The sequence below is a fragment of the Ictalurus furcatus genome, chromosome 12, assembly GCF_023375685.1.
Source record: "Ictalurus furcatus strain D&B chromosome 12, Billie_1.0, whole genome shotgun sequence".
NCBI lineage: Eukaryota > Metazoa > Chordata > Actinopteri > Siluriformes > Ictaluridae > Ictalurus > Ictalurus furcatus.
This window is the reverse complement of record NC_071266.1, coordinates 29,280,057-29,299,213: the sequence shown is the minus strand read 5'-3', so window position 1 is coordinate 29,299,213 and position 19,157 is coordinate 29,280,057. Positions and strand designations below refer to the sequence as shown.

The 19,157-nt window shown below is 39.4% G+C and overlaps 1 protein-coding gene across 1 annotated transcript in view; it reads left to right on the top strand.

Annotated features, from left to right (window-relative positions):
• The first annotated feature begins 1,148 nt into the window (after positions 1 to 1,148).
• Positions 1,149 to 19,157, top strand: part of LOC128616295 (uncharacterized) — a 33,465-nt gene continuing 15,456 nt past the window's right edge. Inside the window, 12 exon segments of the mRNA XM_053638870.1 lie at positions 1,149 to 3,023; positions 5,573 to 5,639; positions 7,886 to 8,033; positions 8,693 to 8,800; positions 8,928 to 9,035; positions 9,161 to 9,268; positions 9,383 to 9,493; positions 10,049 to 10,320; positions 12,782 to 12,849; positions 12,978 to 13,168; positions 15,984 to 17,575; positions 18,771 to 18,778. Coding sequence (XP_053494845.1) covers positions 5,583 to 5,639; positions 7,886 to 8,033; positions 8,693 to 8,800; positions 8,928 to 9,035; positions 9,161 to 9,268; positions 9,383 to 9,493; positions 10,049 to 10,320; positions 12,782 to 12,849; positions 12,978 to 13,168; positions 15,984 to 17,575; positions 18,771 to 18,778 — 2,771 coding nt within the window. The 5' untranslated portion in view covers positions 1,149 to 3,023; positions 5,573 to 5,582.

Sequence of the window (19,157 nt, the reverse complement as noted above, 5' to 3'; positions counted from 1 at the left end):
AATTCAATGCCTAATATTTTAAAAACGAAAGCAGCACAAACGAAACTTTTATCAGCACAAACCAGCACAAACGAAGCACAAACGATTGAGACTATTTCGGGTTCATTTGGAGCATGTGGGGGGTGGGGGGGGATAACTGGAATAGAGAGATTGGAATAACTGTGTGCAGGAAAAGTGGTGATCTCTGATGGTGTCAACTCTAAAGTACTGAAGGCTTGTGCAGATTAGCTTTGTACATTTAAACTGAGCCTGAAACTGGAAAAGGGTCCCATCACTTTTGAAGTCATCCTGTCTAGTCCTGGTACCCAAGAAGAAGAATGACTACAGACCTGTAGTGCTGACATGACATCTGATGAAGTCCCTCAAAAGAGATTCACCTCAAGACACATGTGGGCACAGCCCTGGACCCCCCACAGTTTGTCTACCGCTCACATATGGGGTGGAGGATGTTGTGATCTACATGTTGCACAGAACTTAGTCTCACCTAGAGATAATAGGGTGCACTGTTAGAGTCATGTTTTATGTCTTTTAAAATGCCTTCAACACCACCAGCCTACTTTCTGCTTGCAGCACACATGGACACTGACCTGGTGTCTAGGATCATTGACTACTGAACTGCGGGGCCCAATATATGTGGCTACATGTTGGAGAAGACTTTAATCAGTATAGGTACTTCACAGGCTCGCTCCCTTCCTATTACCATTTACACCTCAGATTTCAGGTATGACTCTGAAACTTATGCAAACATTCTCAGATAAATCCACTATTATGGGGTGTGTTAGGGAAGGGAATGAGAAGGAGTACAGGAGCCTGATTAATAGCCCTGTGGTGTGGTGTCAGCACAGCAACCATCTTCAACTTAACCTGCAAGACAAAGGAGATAGTGGTGGATTACAAAAAACAAAAAACATATAAGGTAAGAAAAATAAGTATATTCTATAATTCAGTAATGTTCATGTAGCACCTCCTTTAGCAACAATCATTTTGGAGAAAATTTGACCTACTCTCATTTACAATATTCAGTACATTGATGTTTGAGGGCATTCATTTATGCACAGCTCCAGCACAAAGATCCCACCAGAGCATCTCAATGGGGTTGAGGTCTGGAATTTTACTTGGCCATTCCAACATCTTGATTTTTTTCTTCTGTAGCCAGATGTTCATTTGTTGGTGTGCTTGGGATCATTGTCCTGTTGCACAACCCAATTTCAACCCAGCTTAAGCTGCTGGACAGATTGCCTCACTTTTGTCTCAAGAATATTCTGGTATCAAGTGATGTCCATCATTGTCACAATGACTGCAAGTCCCAGGTCGTGTGGCTGCAAAACAATCCCAAATCATCACCCCTCCACCACCATCCTTCACAGCTGGTATGGGGTGTTTATGGTGATGCGCTCTGTTTGGGTTTCACCAGACATGGCACTGGGCATGATGACCAAACATCTCCACCCTGGTCTCATCAGTCCAAAGGATATTGTTCCGGAATGTTTGTGGTTTGTTCAGATGCAGTTTTGCAAACCTAAGTCATATTCCATATTCTTTTTGGAGAGACAAGGCTTTTTCTTAGCCACCCTTCCATGACAGCCATTCTCGATTCTGATTGTGCTGCTATGTGCATAAACATTTAATGTGCTTACAGAGGCCTGTAGGTCACATGAGGTAGCTCTGGGGGGTTTTCTTTATATCTCTGAGCATTTAAAGGTCTGAGCATGGACTGAATTTGCTGGGACTCCTGGGGAGATTGGCAACTGGCAACTGTTCATTTGTAAACAATTCTTCACATTGTAGAATGGTAAATTTCAAATTGTTTGGAGATGGGCTTTAACCCTTCTGAGATAGATGGGCAGTAACAATTGGTTCTCTGGGGTCATGACTGATGTCCTTTCCTCTTGGCATGATGTAGACACACATCTGAGTTCTCAGAACACCATATGAAGACTTTCTGCTAAAAGTTCTACCTTATAGAGATAGTTGTGTATTTCATTAGTAACACCTGGCTGCTACTTACTCTCTTAAAGATAGTGGAAGTAGGAAGGGTGTACTTATTTTCCCCACCTGGTTTCTGAATGTTGGTTTACTTTTTGGGGAAAATGACTACATATTGATATCTGTTCTTTTTTTTTTTTTTTTTTTTGTCACCTGAGGTTTTTTGTTTGTTTATAGAAGTTGGTAAAGGTCACCCATTTGTTATTTCCATCCATCCATCCATCCATTTTCTGTACAGTTAATCCTACACAGGGTCGTGGGGAGCCTGGAACCTATCCCTGGGGACTTGTTTAAGGTGGAGGATATTCTGGACGGGGTGCCAACACATCGCAGGGCACAATCAGACACACACCCATTTGCACACCCATTCACATCAATTGTTATTTTATAAATAAAAACACAGAACTGATGGAGCATGTACTTTTTTCCCCATCACTCTATACTGCTACCATTTTGTATAATTATACACTCTCAATTGTCTCTTTTCTGCAGCTGTAACCCTGGAATTTCCCACCTGAAAATCTTATATCATCTCATACAGTGTCCTTTGGGAGTCTCCCTGCACAGCTTCAAATACCACTCAATGACTGATGGTTTTAAACCAGTGACAGTGTAATTCTATGCTTTTTTATATGTAGCATAAAATACTGTTAAATTAAAGCCATTTAACATGCACATGGATCGGTTTGTGTTCTAATTATCACCCCAAAGGAAAGGCAAATCTACATGGATCAGTTAAACTGTTCCACTAGTTTATTACCAAAATGTTGGGAATTTCAGCCATAATACAGTATTTACAATGACACAATTTGTCAATAGTTTCCAGTAGGTGGCGGTGTTCAGTCTACTCCTGCCCTTTAGATTCAGACGAAGAAGCTGCTTTTTGTCTGGAGAGCTGAGATTTCTGACACAGCGAATCGTTTATGCGTTAAAATTATATTACAGTATTGCAATTAGACTAGATCAGGTTAACATTAAACCCTCGGCATTGTGTCTGTATTTACGGCTTTAAATCCCGTTCTGCTTTAAAGCCCACGGTGAGTTACACTTTAGCTTGTTAAATTAGCTGCTCGGCTAACAGTAGTGGTTAAGTACCAAATTGATTTCTTCTTGCTGTGTAAGTGCACTACATAGGGTAATAACACGACGGCTTCTAAACCCTATCTAGTGCTCTATATGTCCATTGGAGAGCCATGTGAGATTCAGCCTAGGTGGAGTCGGTTCAGCTAGCTGATTTATAAACACTGACTGGTTATTTATGTTTCTTGATTTATTTATTTACTTATTTGGAAATATTGACTACTAACGATGTCGATGTGTTTTTAAATCTGCACTAACAGCTATTATGAATGTTTCGGACTCATTGTGTAGGATGGGAATTCCAGCCCTTTTCAGAGAATCGGATCATTTGGCTCAGCTCACCAATAAGAGTCGACTCTTTTGGCTCATTGCCTGTTTCTTACCCTGTGTTACACCACTAAGTGAAAGGTGTTTGTGGGCGTGGCCTGTCCGGTGTTTGTGGTGTTTTCAGTTCCATAGAGAAAGGCTAGTACCTATATATAGCTTTTAAAGCCAACTAGTTAAACACAAATTAAATAATGCATTAATCAGTGTAAAACCTGGCTGTTGATTTACATGTTACATACTGGACTCCGTATTAACTTTGTCCTGTGATGAGCAAATAAAGCTAACTGTATACTAGCTGCATAAACTCACCAGAGGCACCAACGATCTCTGCTACTACTTTACAAGCTTAACTTTTCTTTGTAATTTAATAAAGAGAAATGACAGTACATATAGAATATACAGTGGTGTTTTAAATTTCTAAAGTTTAACCCTTTAGAAATGTGTATTTTATATATAAATATATCTGCATAAATATGACCTAAAACATCAGATTTTTACATAGGTCCTAAAAGTAGATCAAGAGAACCCAATTAAACAAAATATTATACTTGGTTATTTATTAATTGAGGTTAATGATCCAATATTACATATATGTGAGTGGCAAAAGTATATGAAGCTCTAGGATTAGCAGTTCATTTGAAGGTGAAATTAGAGTAAAGTGTTTTCAATCAGTGGGATGACGATAAGATCTGAGTGAGCGTCCTGTTTTATTTAAAGAACAGGGATCTATCAAAGTCTGATCTTCACAACACATTTTTGTGGAAGTGTATTATGGCATGAACAAAGGAGATAGTCCACAAGGTCACAAAGGAACCCAGGGTAACTTCTAAGCAACTAAAGGACTAAAACAACCTCTCTTACATTGGCTAATGTTCATGAGTCCACCATCAGGAGAACACTGAACAACAATTGTGTACATGGCACGGTTACAAGGAGAAAGCCCCTGCTCTCCAAAAAGAACATTTCTGCCCTTCTGCACCTTGCTAAAGATCACATGGACAAGCCAGAAGGCTAATGGAAAAATATTGTGTGGATTGATGAGAACAAAATAGAATTTTTGGTTTAAAGGAGAAGCGTTATGTTTGGAGAATGGGAACACTGCATTCCAGCATAAGGACCTTTATCCCATCTGTGAAACATGGTGGTGGTAGTGTCATGGTTTGGACCTGTTTTGCTGCATCTGGGCCTGGACAACTTGCCATCATTGATGGAACAATGAATTCTGAATTATACCAGCGAATGCTAAAGGAAAATATCAGGACATCTGTATGTGAACTGAATCTGAAGAGAAAGTGGGTCATGCAGCAAGACAACGACCGTAAAAACACAAGTCACTCTACCAAAGAATGGTTAAAGAAAAATAAAGTTAATGTTTTGGAATGGCCAAGTCAAAGTCCTGACCTTAATCCAATAGAAATGTTGTGGAAGAACCTGAAGAATGCAGTTCATGTGAGGAAACCCACCAACATCCCAGAGTTGAAGCTGTTCTGTACTGAGGAACAGGATAAAACTCCTCCAAGCCGATGTGCAGGACTGATCAACAGTTACCCCAAACGTTTATCTGCAGTTATTGCTGCACAAGAGGCTCACGCCAGATACTGACAGGTTCACATAATTTTGCCACTCACAGTTGTACACAATGTAATATTGGATCATGATATAAATATTTTTGTCTCATTTGTTTAATTTGGTTCTGTTTAGCTACTTTTAGGACGTGTGAAAATTTGGTGTTTTAGATTATATTTATGCAAAAATGTAGAAAATTTTAAAGGGTTCACAAACTTTCAAGCACAAATGTAAGACGACAGGATAAGATCAAACCATGGTTACAAGTTTTCTTACATTTTTGTGTAAATACTGGGTAAATATTAATTGCCTTATGATTGGTCTGAGAAACTCATTTGGACCACCGGCCTGGATTTATTGCTTTATAGCGTCGTACTTAATTTGTATAGAATTAAGAAAGTCACATTTCACACGTTGCTTGTCATTGAAATTGCTGCCATATGCTTTCAACATACACCTACATTAGCTGCCTCAAAGAAGCAACATGTTCGAGTCTCTCGTTTGTTTTTAAACTAAACCATATGCTTAGCACAACTTGTGTTAATTTATTAAATATTCTGAAATTGATCTTGTGAATATTTTACCCAATTAATTTGCTATTACAACCCTTTAGGCTTCTTATAATGAAATCAGCAGAAGCCAGTCCATCCTGTGAGACTCCTGCTGTTACACCTTCACAGGTAAAGTCTATGTATTCATTAAGTTATAATAATAATAATAATAATAATAATAATAATAATAATAATTATTATTATTATTATTATTATTATTATTATTATTTACAGTGGGGAAATTGTTCACTAGAATAATCAGAATACACATTGTTCTCCGCTGTCCTCACCACTCTGGTGCCTCCGAACCAGGCGGTGATGCTCCCTGTGAGAAGAGAAGCCCCAATGTAGAAATTCAATTCAGTTCAAATCAGTTTTATTTGTATAGCACTTTTAACAATGGACATTGTCTCAAAGCAGCTTTACAGAAATATATAAACACAGGATACAGATTTTAAGTGTGATTTTACAGATTTTAAGAAAGCCCTCAGCACCCTGTGGGAGACCTTGAACACTGACATTTATGGCATTTTGCAGAAGCCCTTATTCAGAGAGCCTTACATTCATCTAATTTATACAACTGAACAGTTGAGGGTTAAGGGCCTTGCTCAAGGGCCCAGCAGTGGCAGCTTTGTGACTCATGACCTTCCAGTCAACAGTCCACTGAGCTACCACTACCCTTGGACTGAACCTGGCCAGACATCGCAGATGTTAGAGACACTGGCAGGCCCTTGTCACCAAGCTGTTTGTGTGTGAGTTGTCCAGAAGAGGTCTTCTGTGAGGTGGACCCCTAGGTATTTGAAGCTGCTCACTCTCTTGATTGTGGCCCCATTGATAATCAGGTGGCTGTAGTTCCTCACCTGCTTCCTCATATAATCAATAATCATCTCCTTAGTCTTGGTGACATTCAAGGAGAGATTGGCTGGAGGAGGTATGGTTTCCCATCCTGACCACCTGGGGATGTCCAGTTATCCAGGATCCAATGGCATATGAAGGAGTTCCATCCCATGTTCTGGAGCTTTTTGCATAGGTGTGAGGGGATGATGGTGTTAAAGGTGGAACATCACAAACAGCATCCGGACGTGCTTCCCTTTCTTCTGGTCCAGGTGGGAAAGGGGAAGTGCGTAGGATGTGGTTGATGGTCTGCAGCTCTGCAGTTTTTATTGCCTTATAGCAGTCCCTGTGTTGTGTATAACAGTGATCCAGTGTCCTTTCTCCCTGTGTACTGCATGTTGTGTGCTGATGAATCTGCCATGACTTTTTCCAAGTTAACTTTGTTGGGGCTGCTGTGGCTCAGGTGGTAGAGCGGGTTGTCCACTAATCGTGGGGTTGGTGGTTCGATTCCCGGCCCACATGATTCCACATGCCGAAGTGTCCTTGGGCAAGACACTGAACCCCAAGTTGCTCCTGATGGCAAGTTAGCACCCTGCATGGCAGCTCTACTACCATTGGTGTGTGAGTGTGTGCGTGTGTGTGAATGGGTGAATGAGACAGTGTAAAGCGCTTTGGATAAAAGCGCTATATAAGTGCAGACCATTTAAAGTCACCGATAATCACCAGCAATGTGTCTGGATTCTTTGTTTGTAGCAGTCCACTGTCCCTGTGTAGTGTCAATAAGCAGTGTCTGTGTGGGCCTGAGGTGGATTATAAACAATCTTGATGATGGCAGAGGTGAATTCTCTGGTTCAAAAAAAGGTACGATATTTGACGGCGAGGTATTCCAGGTCTGGTGCGCATAATTCCATAAGACGATGGGCGCTCTGTGCGTGGCCGTTTTTTTGTCATTGATCATAACACACAGTCTACCACCCCGGATTTTTTGTCCTGTCCATGCAGTGAAGGGAGAACCCAGGTAGTTGTACTGTGTGGTCTGTGAGTTGATCTGTTATGTACTTAATTTTCCTTTAATACAGTGAAACAGAACATATCTGCTTGCCAAATTCTGTGTTAACAGTCTCATAAAATGCATTTATTGATAATGCACAAAGGGTCAGGACTAGCAGACCAGCATTCCTCATTTCAACCTCTTTAGTGTTGAATGGTGTCCAATCTTATCCACAAACGGCCTGTGTGGGTGCGGGTTTTCATTCCAGTCAAGCAGGAGCCACACCTGATTCCAGCTGTTTAATCAGTTGATTTTGTTTTCAATAGACTCAGGTGTTGCTCACATTTGACCCTATTCTACTGCCTTTCTTTCCTGGCAAGCAGTACTTCTAGTCACTTATACATATTAAACAAGTCTGTTTTATAAGGCGTGAAAAAGAAAATTCTGACAAACCAAAGATTACAAACCTAGCAAACAATTTCATAAAGATTATTTGTTAAATGTGTATTATGTACACTGTATGTATTATTGTCCTTTGTTCTGACTTTAGCTGAGCAAGGCTGTACAGACAAACACTTCCGTGACTTCAGCTGGAGGGTCAACAAGCTCTGTGGGTGACTTCAGTCCTGAGGACCAACTGAAGGAAGAATTTCAAAAGAAGGTTATAAAAGAAGAACCTGAAGATGATGACTACCACTGTAAGGAAAGAGGATAAATAACACTACATAAACATTTTTTACTCAACATATCTGCATTTAAATTTAAATGTTGAAACTTCAGGTGGTGCGATGTTGAATTCTGTAAGACAGGTCACCCCTGTGGACCAACAGCAGGAAGTATCAGAAGCCTTTAAAAGAAGAATACTGTAAAGATGAAAACTATATCTATAATGCAGTGCACATTAGAATATAGACTGATTTTAAAGGCTGTGATGGATCAAGCTGATGTTGAAAATGTAGTTATAATAGTGATGATTGCCTCCTGTTGCCCCACAGCCGGTATGCAGACATGTTCTAGACCTGAATAAAATGAAATAACTCACTACAGCGAAAGGGGCCTTAGTCTGTATTCATAATCAGAAAGTCCAGCATAACTTACATCACATATGACTATGAAACAGGATATCTAAATAACATGATCTACAAATATTAGTACTTAGTTATAAGAAAGAGCTGCTATTGTGTTTTTATGGTCTTGCTTGAAGCGTTATTTGCTTACTTGTTTAATTAGGCTTCAATTGTGTCTGGAAGTTCATGACATTTATCAATTCAATTCCTTATAGGCATTTACTTTTCCTCTCATTTTTGTATTTAATAAGTGTTACCTATTTATATTAATTTAAATGATGCAATTTCAGCTGGCAAGGCATCAAGCTGTGTGGGACGTGTCACCTCTGTGGACCAACAGAATGAAGTATTTCATGAGAAGCTTGTAAAAGACGAATCTAACGACGGAGATTACTTCTGTAAGGCAACAGGTCACATTAGAATCCAGCCACTGACTAAATATGATAATTCTGTTCACCCTTTTAATTTAACTAGATTTAATTTGTGGTTAATCTTCTCATATTTTTTCAAATAATGAAACTTTAGGTGGTGAGACATCAAGCTGTGTGGGATATGTCACCTCTGTGGAGCAGCAAAATGAAGGATTTCATATAAAGCTTGTAAAAGATGAACCTGAAGATGGAGATTACTTCTGTACGGCAACAAAACACTAGGGTCCAGTCTCTGACTAAATATGATAACTCTATTCAACCTTTTAGTTTAACTAGTTTTAATTTGTGGTTAATCCTCTCGCATTGTTTCAAACATTGAAACTTCAGGTGGTGAGACATCAAGCTGTGTGGGACGTGTCACCGCTGTGGACCAACAGAATGAAGTATTTCATGAGAATCTTGTAAAAGAAGAACCTGAAGATGGAGATTACTTTTGTATGGCAACAAAACATTAGGGTCCAGTCTGAACTGTTAACCTTTTAGTTGAACTAGATTTTAATTTGTGGTTAATCTCCTTTTCTTTCATCTTTTCAAATAATGAAAATTTAGGTGGTGAGACATCAAGCTGTGTGGTTCACCTGACCATTGTGGACCAACAGATGGAAGAATTCCAAGAACAACCTTTAAAAGAAGAAGAAACTAATGAAAATGACTATCTCTGTAAGACAACAGTTACTCTCAGTTTACTCTCACATCTGAATGCCTCAAGAGTAAAGATAAGACCTGCATATGGAGCAGTATAGAAGGAGAAATGCAGAAAAACACCAACATGATCACATTTCATTCATTCAGTTCATTAACTGCTTAATCTAATCCTGGTCAGGGTTGTTGTTGGCCAAAAGTTCTAATTGGAAAATGACAAATATGGGCATTCAAATTTTTTGCAGATGGACAGTGAGGTGGAACTACTGCTTCTGGTTTAACTTAGGTTAACAAAGTGTTTTTCTGTGTTTTATCCAAAATCTCCATTCACAGTGCACAGAAAAAAACTATGTTTCAGAAATATCTGTACATGTGGATGGGGCTTAACTGAGTCTAATTTGTGACCAATCACAAACTTTTCACACTGAAAATCACTTTACAGTTCAATAAACATAAATCTTACATCCTGGACAGGAAAACAACTAGAAGAATGGATCAATTAAGATTTAATCATAAATTCCTCTTGGACCTGTGCGATATTGTATGTTTACTTCCTTTGTTCTGTCCTTCTAGACTGTGAGCACTGTAGATCCTTCTTTCTCAACAAGTGTGAAATACACGGTCCAGCTCTCTTCCTCCCTGATACCCCTGTTCCAATGGGGGTTTCAGATAGAGCCAGACAAACCCTTCCCCCTGGTCTAGAGGTTCAGAAATCTGGTATTCCTGGTGCAGGCCTGGGAGTGTTTAATAAGGGGGATACTGTTCCAGTTGGTGCCCATTTTGGGCCTTACCAGGGAGACCTGGTAGATAGAGAAGAAGCCATGGCGAGTAGCTACTCTTGGGTGGTGAGTACGTTTCTTAACAATTAGTTTACGTATACAGTATCTCACAAAAGTGAGTACACCCCTCACATTTTTGTAAATATTTGATTATAACTTTTCATGTGACAACACTGAAGAAATGACACTTTGCTACAATGTAAAGTAGTGAGTGTACAGCTTGTGTAAGAGTGTAAATTTGTGTAAACTCTTACACAAGCTGTACACTCACTACTTTACATTGTAGCAAAGTGTCATTTCTTCAGTGTTGTCACATGAAAAGATATAATCAAATATTTACAAAAATGTGAGGGGTGTACTCACTTTTGTGAGATACTGTGTATGTATGCCAACATGTTTTTATATATATATATATATATATATAAGATGTTGGCATATTGAGAGAAAATGAAGACACTTATATGATCTTTTACATGTGATGTGACAATAGAACACCAAATCTCATAGTTTAAATATTTTACATGACTTGTGTTTTTCTGAATGTTGTAAACTAGAAACTATGTTAGAAGAAGACAGTAATTATACACATTTTTGTTTAGCTTAGTCTTCATTAACTGAAGTAGCCTACCATGTTATTACACCCCATGGAAATGGTTGGCTTTTTTGACATATCTGACCAGCAAACATTTGATCATCTTTGAAACAGTGCCTAATAATAAAGTTGATATACTTGAATAAAACCACAAGGAAAATGAGCTTTTTCAATCATTTATTCAACAGAAATATCAATAGATATGATATACTTCTGTGGGGAAAAAGTAAGTACACCCTTGGTCTCAGAAGCTAGTATTGCCCCCTTTAGCAGAAATAACTTTTTGTAGGCGTTTTGCATAATTGTTCACCAGTCTCTGACATCGGCTTGCTGGAATTTTTGACCTCTCTTCCATGCAATGTTCTTTCAGTTACAAGATGATTGAGGGTTTTCTTGCATGTTCAAATCCCTTCATAACATTTAAATGGGATTCTGGACTTTGACTAGGCCATTCCATAACCCTCCATTTCTTCTTTTTGAGCCATTCCTTGGTGGATTTGTTAGTGTGCTTGGGATCATTATCCTGTTGAAAGGTCCACTTTCAGTTCAACTTCAACTTTTGGACAGGTGGCCTCACATTATCTTCAAGCGTTATCTTCTCATTTGATATGATGCAGAATTCATAGTTGAAGCAATGAATGCAAGCTGTCCAGTCCATGAGGCAGCAAAGCAAACCCAAACCATAACATTTCCACCACCATGCTTCACAATTGGTATGAGGTGCTTCTCCTGAAAAGCTGTCTTTGGTCAGCGGCAAATATGTGACTGTGGTCAAGCAACTCTATCTTTGATTCGTCTGTCCAGAGGACATTATTCCAAAAGGCCTGGTCTTTGCTTATATGCTCATTGGCAAACTGTAGTCTTGCAAATGCATTTTTCCTGGCACACCTCCCATGCAGGTCAAATTTGTGCAATCTCGTTCTGATTGTAGAAGCATGCACTTTGACACCAACAGTTGCAAGACTTACTAGCAGATCCTATGGTGAAATTTTGGGGTTCTTGGAGACTTCTTTTTGCATTAGGAGGTCTACTTTTGAGCTGAACTTGCTGGGACAGTCAGTCCTGGACAAATTGGCAGTCGTTTGAAATCTGCACCTCTTGTGGATGATGTCCCTTACAGTGGAATGATGTCTTCCATAGAATTTGGAGATCTATTTCAATCAATTGCCAGACTCATAGGCATCTGTAACCTTTTTTCTGAAGGCCTTACAGAACTCTTTAGATCTTGGTTTGAGGACACCACAAACAACCTTATTAGGAAAGGGAACACCAGACACTAGATATGAGAGGGGTATAAATAAGACCGGTTTCACCTGCACTCCCTAGGCAGGTTCTAATCGCTGGCACCCAGTGTTCAACACCTGATTCTAATCTTATGGATTTGAAGGTTTGATAAATGTAGTGGTGTACTTAGTTTCTCCATGTGACCTGATTTGATTTTTTGTTCATTTAAATTGTGAAAATTGCTACAAAATGTCAATTTTATGTGTCATTTGATAGTGTATCACCTTTAATAATAGGCACTGTTTCAAAGTGTTTTTTTGCTTGTCCAAATATGTAAAAAAAAAAACAAAAAAAAAACAAAACACACACACACAAAAAAACCCATGGGGTGTACTTATTTTTTCACATAACTGTATGTTAGCTACCATGTTTTACATAGTCAGTTAATGGGAAACCAGAATATGGGACTAGGCAGCACATTGGAGCTTTTTACCTGCCTACTGGCCTAACTAATAAATGTATCGTTTGTCCACCCCTTTATTGCCATTGCAACTGATTTTGGAATTTGTTCTCATCTACATTCTTTTGTTTTTTGATTGTGTGTAATAGTGTGTATGTGTATTATGTGAATATTATTTGCCTAGACTATCATGATTGTTGCTTTCTTAATTTGAAGACATTGTTAACATTAATACATTTTTTTTTTTGCAGATTTGCAAGAGCAGGCATTTTGAGAAATATATAGATGCTAAGAGAGTGACCCATGCGAATTGGATGAGGTGAGGATTACATTACTGAATCTGTGGGCTGAGTTTTTGTTTAGAATGGTTTGACTTTTGTGTTGCTGCACACTGTGGCCTTTTTGTGATTTTAATTCCTGTGTTGTCTCTTTTCCTCATCTAACCAGATATGTTAATTGTGCTCATAATAATGAAGAGACTAATCTGGTGGCATTCCAGTATCAAGGGGAGATTTTCTACCGTTGCTGTCGACCCATCAAACCAAGGCAGGAGCTTTTGGTGTGGTATGAAGAGAAGTACGCTAAGGATCTTGGCGTCACTTTCAACTCCATCTGGGACAAAAAGTGCTCCATAAGAGGTAATGTCAAAATATTACATTTTTAACACTTATTGTCTCTTGAAACATTGAGCATAACAGTAAATTTCATTCATCACTAATAAGGGTGATAAAGCAATTATAAGCTTACCAACGAAGCAAAATGTTTATGAACAATGTTTTGACAGGCTCTTTGAGATAAAAAAGTTTAAATTTAAAAAGAAACTGATTTTTGTGAAGAAAAAAACCCCATAATTTTAGGTAGTGGTCGATTTTAGCTTAACCAGCTAGCTAAAATGGGCCACACACACACTTACACAGAAGTTACACAGAAATTTGGGGGTGAAAAATAGGTTCATATGCTTAGATATTTATCCATGCAAAATCTTAACGGTCTTTTGAAATATTTTGCATTGCAGACAGTATGGCAGGAGGACAGGCAAAGAAAGGACAAAGAGAGAAGAGAAAGGGAAAGGAAGGAAGATGTCTGTACAACCAGTGGAGAAAGGACATAATGAGGGGTGCCATTAATAAATACCAGGAGATAGCTGAGAGAGGGCAGACTATAAGTTTTTGCTTTTTAGCAAAAAAGTGTCCCACCTGGACCAGTACTTGTTAGAACCATCTTTGGCCGCAATCACAGATACAAGTGCTCTGGGATATGAGAGAGATTCTCAGTTTAATTGAAGTCTTGCACCATTCTAACACATTAGCGTTCTTTGGAGGTATGTTTAGGGTCGTCGTCCATTTGGAATATGAATTTCCACTGGTTTAAAGTCTCTTGCAGACAGGAACAGGTTGTTCAGAACAATTATCCCTGACCAGATTGCCACCAGTTCCAGCTGATGAGAAACATCCCCAACAACACTACGCTACCATTATCATGTTTCACAGTGGGCATGCTGTTTTCAACATATGACTACAAAAATATTTGTAGAAAAATTGTATTCATATTACAATAAATGTTAAATACATTATCTCACAAAAGTGAGTACACCCCTCACATTTTTGTAAATATTTGATTATATCTTTTCATGTGACAACACTGAAGAAATGACACTTTCCTACAATGTAAAGTAGTGAGTGTACAGCTTGTGTAACAGTGTAAATTTGCTGTCCCCTCAAAATAACTCAACACACAGCCATTAATGTCTAAACCGCTGGCAACAAAAGTGAGTACACCCCTAAGTGAAAATGTCCAAATAGCCAATTAGCCATTTTCCCTCCCCGGTGTCATGTGACTTGTTAGTGTTACAAGGTCTCGGGTGTGAATGGGGAGCAGGTGTGTTAAATTTGGTGTCATCGCTCTCACACTCCCTCATACTGGTCACTGGAAGTTCAACATGGCACCTCATGGCAAAGAACTCTCTGAGGATCTGAAAAAAAGAATTGTTGCTCTACATAAAGATGGCTTAGGCTATAAGAAGATTTCCAAGACCCTGACACTGAGCGGCAGCACGGTGGCCAAGACCATACAGCGGTTTAACAGGACAGGTTCCACTCAGAACAGGCCTCGCCATGGTCCACCAAAGAAGTTGAGTGCACATGCTCAGCGCCATATCCAGAGGTTGTCTTTGGGAAATAGACGTATGAGTGCTGCCAGCATTGCTGCAGAGGTTGAAGGGGTGGGGGGTCAGCCTGTCAGTGCTCAGACCATACGCCACACACTGCATCAAATTGGTCTGCATGGCTGTCGTCCCAGAAGGAAGCCTCTTCTAAAGATGATGCACAAGAAAGCCCGCAAACAGTTTGCTGAAGACAAGCAGACTAAGGACATGGATTACTGGAAACATGTCCTGTGGTCTGATGAGACCAAGATAAACTTATTTGGTTCAGATGGTGTCAAGCGTGTGCGGCGGCAACCAGATGAGTACAAAGACAAGTGTGTCTTGCCTACAGTCAAGCATGGTGGTGGGAGTGTCATGGTCTGGGGCTGCATGAGTGCTGCCGGCACTGGGGAACTACAGTTCATTGAGGGTACCATGAATGCCAACATGTACTGTGACATACTGAAGCAGAGCATGATCAGTATGCAGTATTCCAGCATGATAACGACCCCAAACACACCTCCAAGATGACCACTGCCTTGCTAAAGAAGCTGAGGGTGAAGGTGATGGACTGGCCACGCATGTCTCCAGACCTAAACCCTATTGAGCATCTGTGGGGCATCCTCAAACGGAAGATGGACGAGCACAAGGTCTCTAACATCCACCAGCTCCGTGATGTCGTCATGGAGGAGTGGAAGAGGACTCCAGTGGCACCCTGTGAAGCTCTGGTGAACTCCATGCCCAAGAGGGTTAAGGCAGTGCTAGAAAATAATGGTGGCCACACAAAATATTGACACTTTGGGCCCAATTTGGACATTTTCACGTAGGGGTGTACTCACTTTTGTTGCCAGAGGTTTAGACATTAATGGCTGTGTGTTATTTTGAGGGGACAGCAAATTTACACTGTTACACAAGCTGTACACTCACTACTTTACATTGTAGCAAAGTGTCATTTCTTCAGTGTTGTCACATGAAAAGATATAATCAAATATTTACAAAAATGTGAGGGGTGTACTCACTTTTGTGAGATACTGTACGTATATAACTTAGTATAATGTCAGTCTGTGTACAGGTTTCTGCTTTGCTCTGCCTCATCTAGAATTCTTAAAACATGTTATATTAATAAATGTTATTTTGTGTAGTGTTTATTTAATGGCAATTTCATTATACTGGTTTTGCTTTTATTATTGTTTGTATTGCTTCACTGGTTGGATGAATAACCTCAGATAACGGTACTAATTCTTTGTGGATAGGTCCTAACAACCTAGTTTTGTTTAACATTGCGTTTTTCTATTCATTTTGTGTTCCAGAAACGAGCAGTTGTCCATTGAAAGGTTTCTCTTGCTCATTGTGTTCACTTTTCTATACGTCACAAATTGACCTTCACGAACATATTAAGAGATGCCACGATGAGGAAAATACGAGCATGCTGAAATCAGAAGAAATTACACATGAAACTCCAAAAACCACAAGAATCTCTACATGTAAGCAAACACGCACTGGTCCTCGCGTTGTTAAGACTTCTCACAGACTGAAAGAAACTTACTGCTGCTCACAATGTGGGAAACGTTTTAATCAGGAGAGTGCTCTCCAACGGCACAGACGCATTCACGGAGGAGAGAAGCTGTATCACTGTTCAGAATGTGGGAAGAGGTTCACTTACCAGAATACACTCCAACGCCACCAGCTTGTTCATACTGGAGAAAAGCCCTATACCTGCTCAGAGTGTGGGAAGAGTTTTACTTACCAGAATGTGCTCCAACGCCATCAGCGCATTCATACTGGAGAAAAGCCCTATGCCTGCACACAGTGTGGGAAGCGTTTCTCTCGACAGAGTCATCTTCAAGCACATCAAACCATTCACACAAGAGAGAAACTGTATCCATGCTCACAGTGTGGGAAACGGTTTGCCGGACGGTATCCTCTGAAACAACACCAGCGTGTTCACACGGGAGAAAAACCGTTTCACTGCACACAGTGTGGGAAGTGTTTCGCTCGACAGAGTCATCTTCAAGCGCATCAAAACAGTCACACAGGAGAGAAACTGTATCCATGCTCACAGTGTGGGAAACGTTTTGCTGGACGTTGTTATCTGAAACAACACCAGCGCATTCACACAGGAGAAAAACCGTTTCAGTGCTCACAGTGTGGGAAGCGTTTCGCTCGACAGAATACTCTGCAAATACACCAGCGCATCCACACAGGAGAGAAGCCATTTCACTGTGGACAGTGTGGGAAGCGTTTTAATCAAGAAACTACTCTCCAACGGCACCAGCGCACTCATACAGGAGAGAGGCCATACTACTGCTCACAGTGTGGGAAGACTTTTGCTCGACAGTGTAATCTCAAAAGGCATGAACACATTCACACTGGAGAGAAGCCGTATCAGTGCTCACAGTGTGGAAAACATTTTAATAGAGAGAGTACTCTCCAACGGCACCAGCACACTCACACTGGACAGAAGCTGTATATCTGCTCACAGTGTGGCAAGAGTTTTACACGACAGAGTAATCTTGAAATACATCAGCAAATTCACACTGAAGAGAAGCAGTAGCACTGCTCACAGTGTGGGAAGAGTTTCACTCACCAGATTACTCTACAAAATATCACCAGCGCATTCATACAGCAGAGAAGCCATATATCTGCTCACAGTGTGGGAAGAGTTTTATTTGATTATGTCATCTCCATCACCAGAGCGTTCACCCAGGGAAAATGTCGTGTTGCTCCTGAAATTTGGTTCAGGCTCCAGACACATCTTCACCTTTCCAAGGAGAAAATCCATGTCACTGCTCGAAGAGAAGAGTTTTTCTTACTCAAATACAAGTTAAGACACTGTAAAGAGCTGTCAGCATGTGGTACAAAAACAAAACAAGAAGAAGAAGAAAAAGAATTGTGTTCATTTGCATAATTTTTTTTTTTAGCAATTGTAACCTTGTTGAAAATCAACTATTACTATCAAGTAGTTACATCAACTGTATTTAATGTTTTTTGTATTTGGTGTGGTTTACTAAATAGAAAACATTAATTACACTTGATTTGGATTTGTATATTAAACAAAAAATTGGATATAAAGGACCGTATTAATATGAAGATTAGTTTGGCTAAATTATCACTTTATTTAAAAAATAAATGAATAAAATATCTTGCATTGACTGTGTGCTTTTCTTATTATATTACCTCCCCAACAGAGGTTTTTTTTAGACTGATGGTGTTATGTGACCTAGTGAATTATTATTAAGATGAATTTCTTGATAGAGACTGCAAAGCGCTTCTGTAAGTCACTCTGGATAAAGGCGTCTGCCAAATGCCTTAAATGTAAATGTCTGTGCTTGTTATTGGTTGAACAGGGAACAAATATAATCAAGAACATGTTAATGTTTAATTGTTTTTTCCTGTTTCATTTTGTTTTCAATTTTACTCATTTTCCCTAATTCTCAGTCTGATGCCAAATTAAATAGATTGGCAACTGAGAAATGTTTTTTTTAAACCCGTTAAATTAATTAGGAAACAGGAAGAAGTTACTCGGTATCTGGTGTTTTACTTTATATGCATAGAGAAAGGAGAGGGCTGTTCCCTTGACTCCAGCAACAATTTCTAGACTATTGAGAAGAATATTATAAACCAGCCCCATCTTAGTACTGTTACTCAATTCATTTTTATTTGTGTAGCGCTTTCAACAATGTACATTATCACAAAGCGGCTTTATATATATATATATATATATATATATATATATATATATATATAAATCTGGATATTTTAAATGTATAAATTTGTCCCCAATAAGGAAGCCAGAGACTATTTACATCAGGCCTAAATTCTGGAAATTTCATTGTTATTTCTATGCAAGTATGAGCATGTCTGCTGACCTTTCCTAGGGTCTTGGAGATATGCACACAGGTTTTTGCTTAAACTCTTTTCTTGTCCATGAGGATGTGCACAAATGTATGTACATTACTGATTATTCATATGCAGAAAACCCTGGTGGTGGAAAAGTGTAATCACAAGTAAACTGAATGTGAGGAGTTTTTCGAAATGTATGTTGGCAATAACAGATCCACATGTAGCCATTTTATTCTACTTCGTGCCCGCCTCAGATCACAATGTGAGAAGGGTTCTGTAGAAGGTAAATAGCATGAAGGCTGCTGGCCCTAAAGGTATCTAAGGCTGCATTCTGAAATTCTCTACTGACCAGGCAGCCATGGTGTTTAACAATCTTTAATACATCTCTAGCCTAGTCTGTGATCCTCCCACATGCTTCAAGCAGTCCATGCTCAAACACTGAACTCATTTTAAAATTAGCCAAATTCCGCGGGATACAAATTCTCTCGGCGACTGAGATGAGCCGCTCAATTTAGTTTCGGTTTCTCTTTAACCATAATATTTATAATATTTCCAATAGGTGGTGTGATTACACAAGTCTCCAATAGGTGGCGGTGTTCCGTCTACTCCTGCCCTATAGACTTAATAGACGAAGAAGAAGC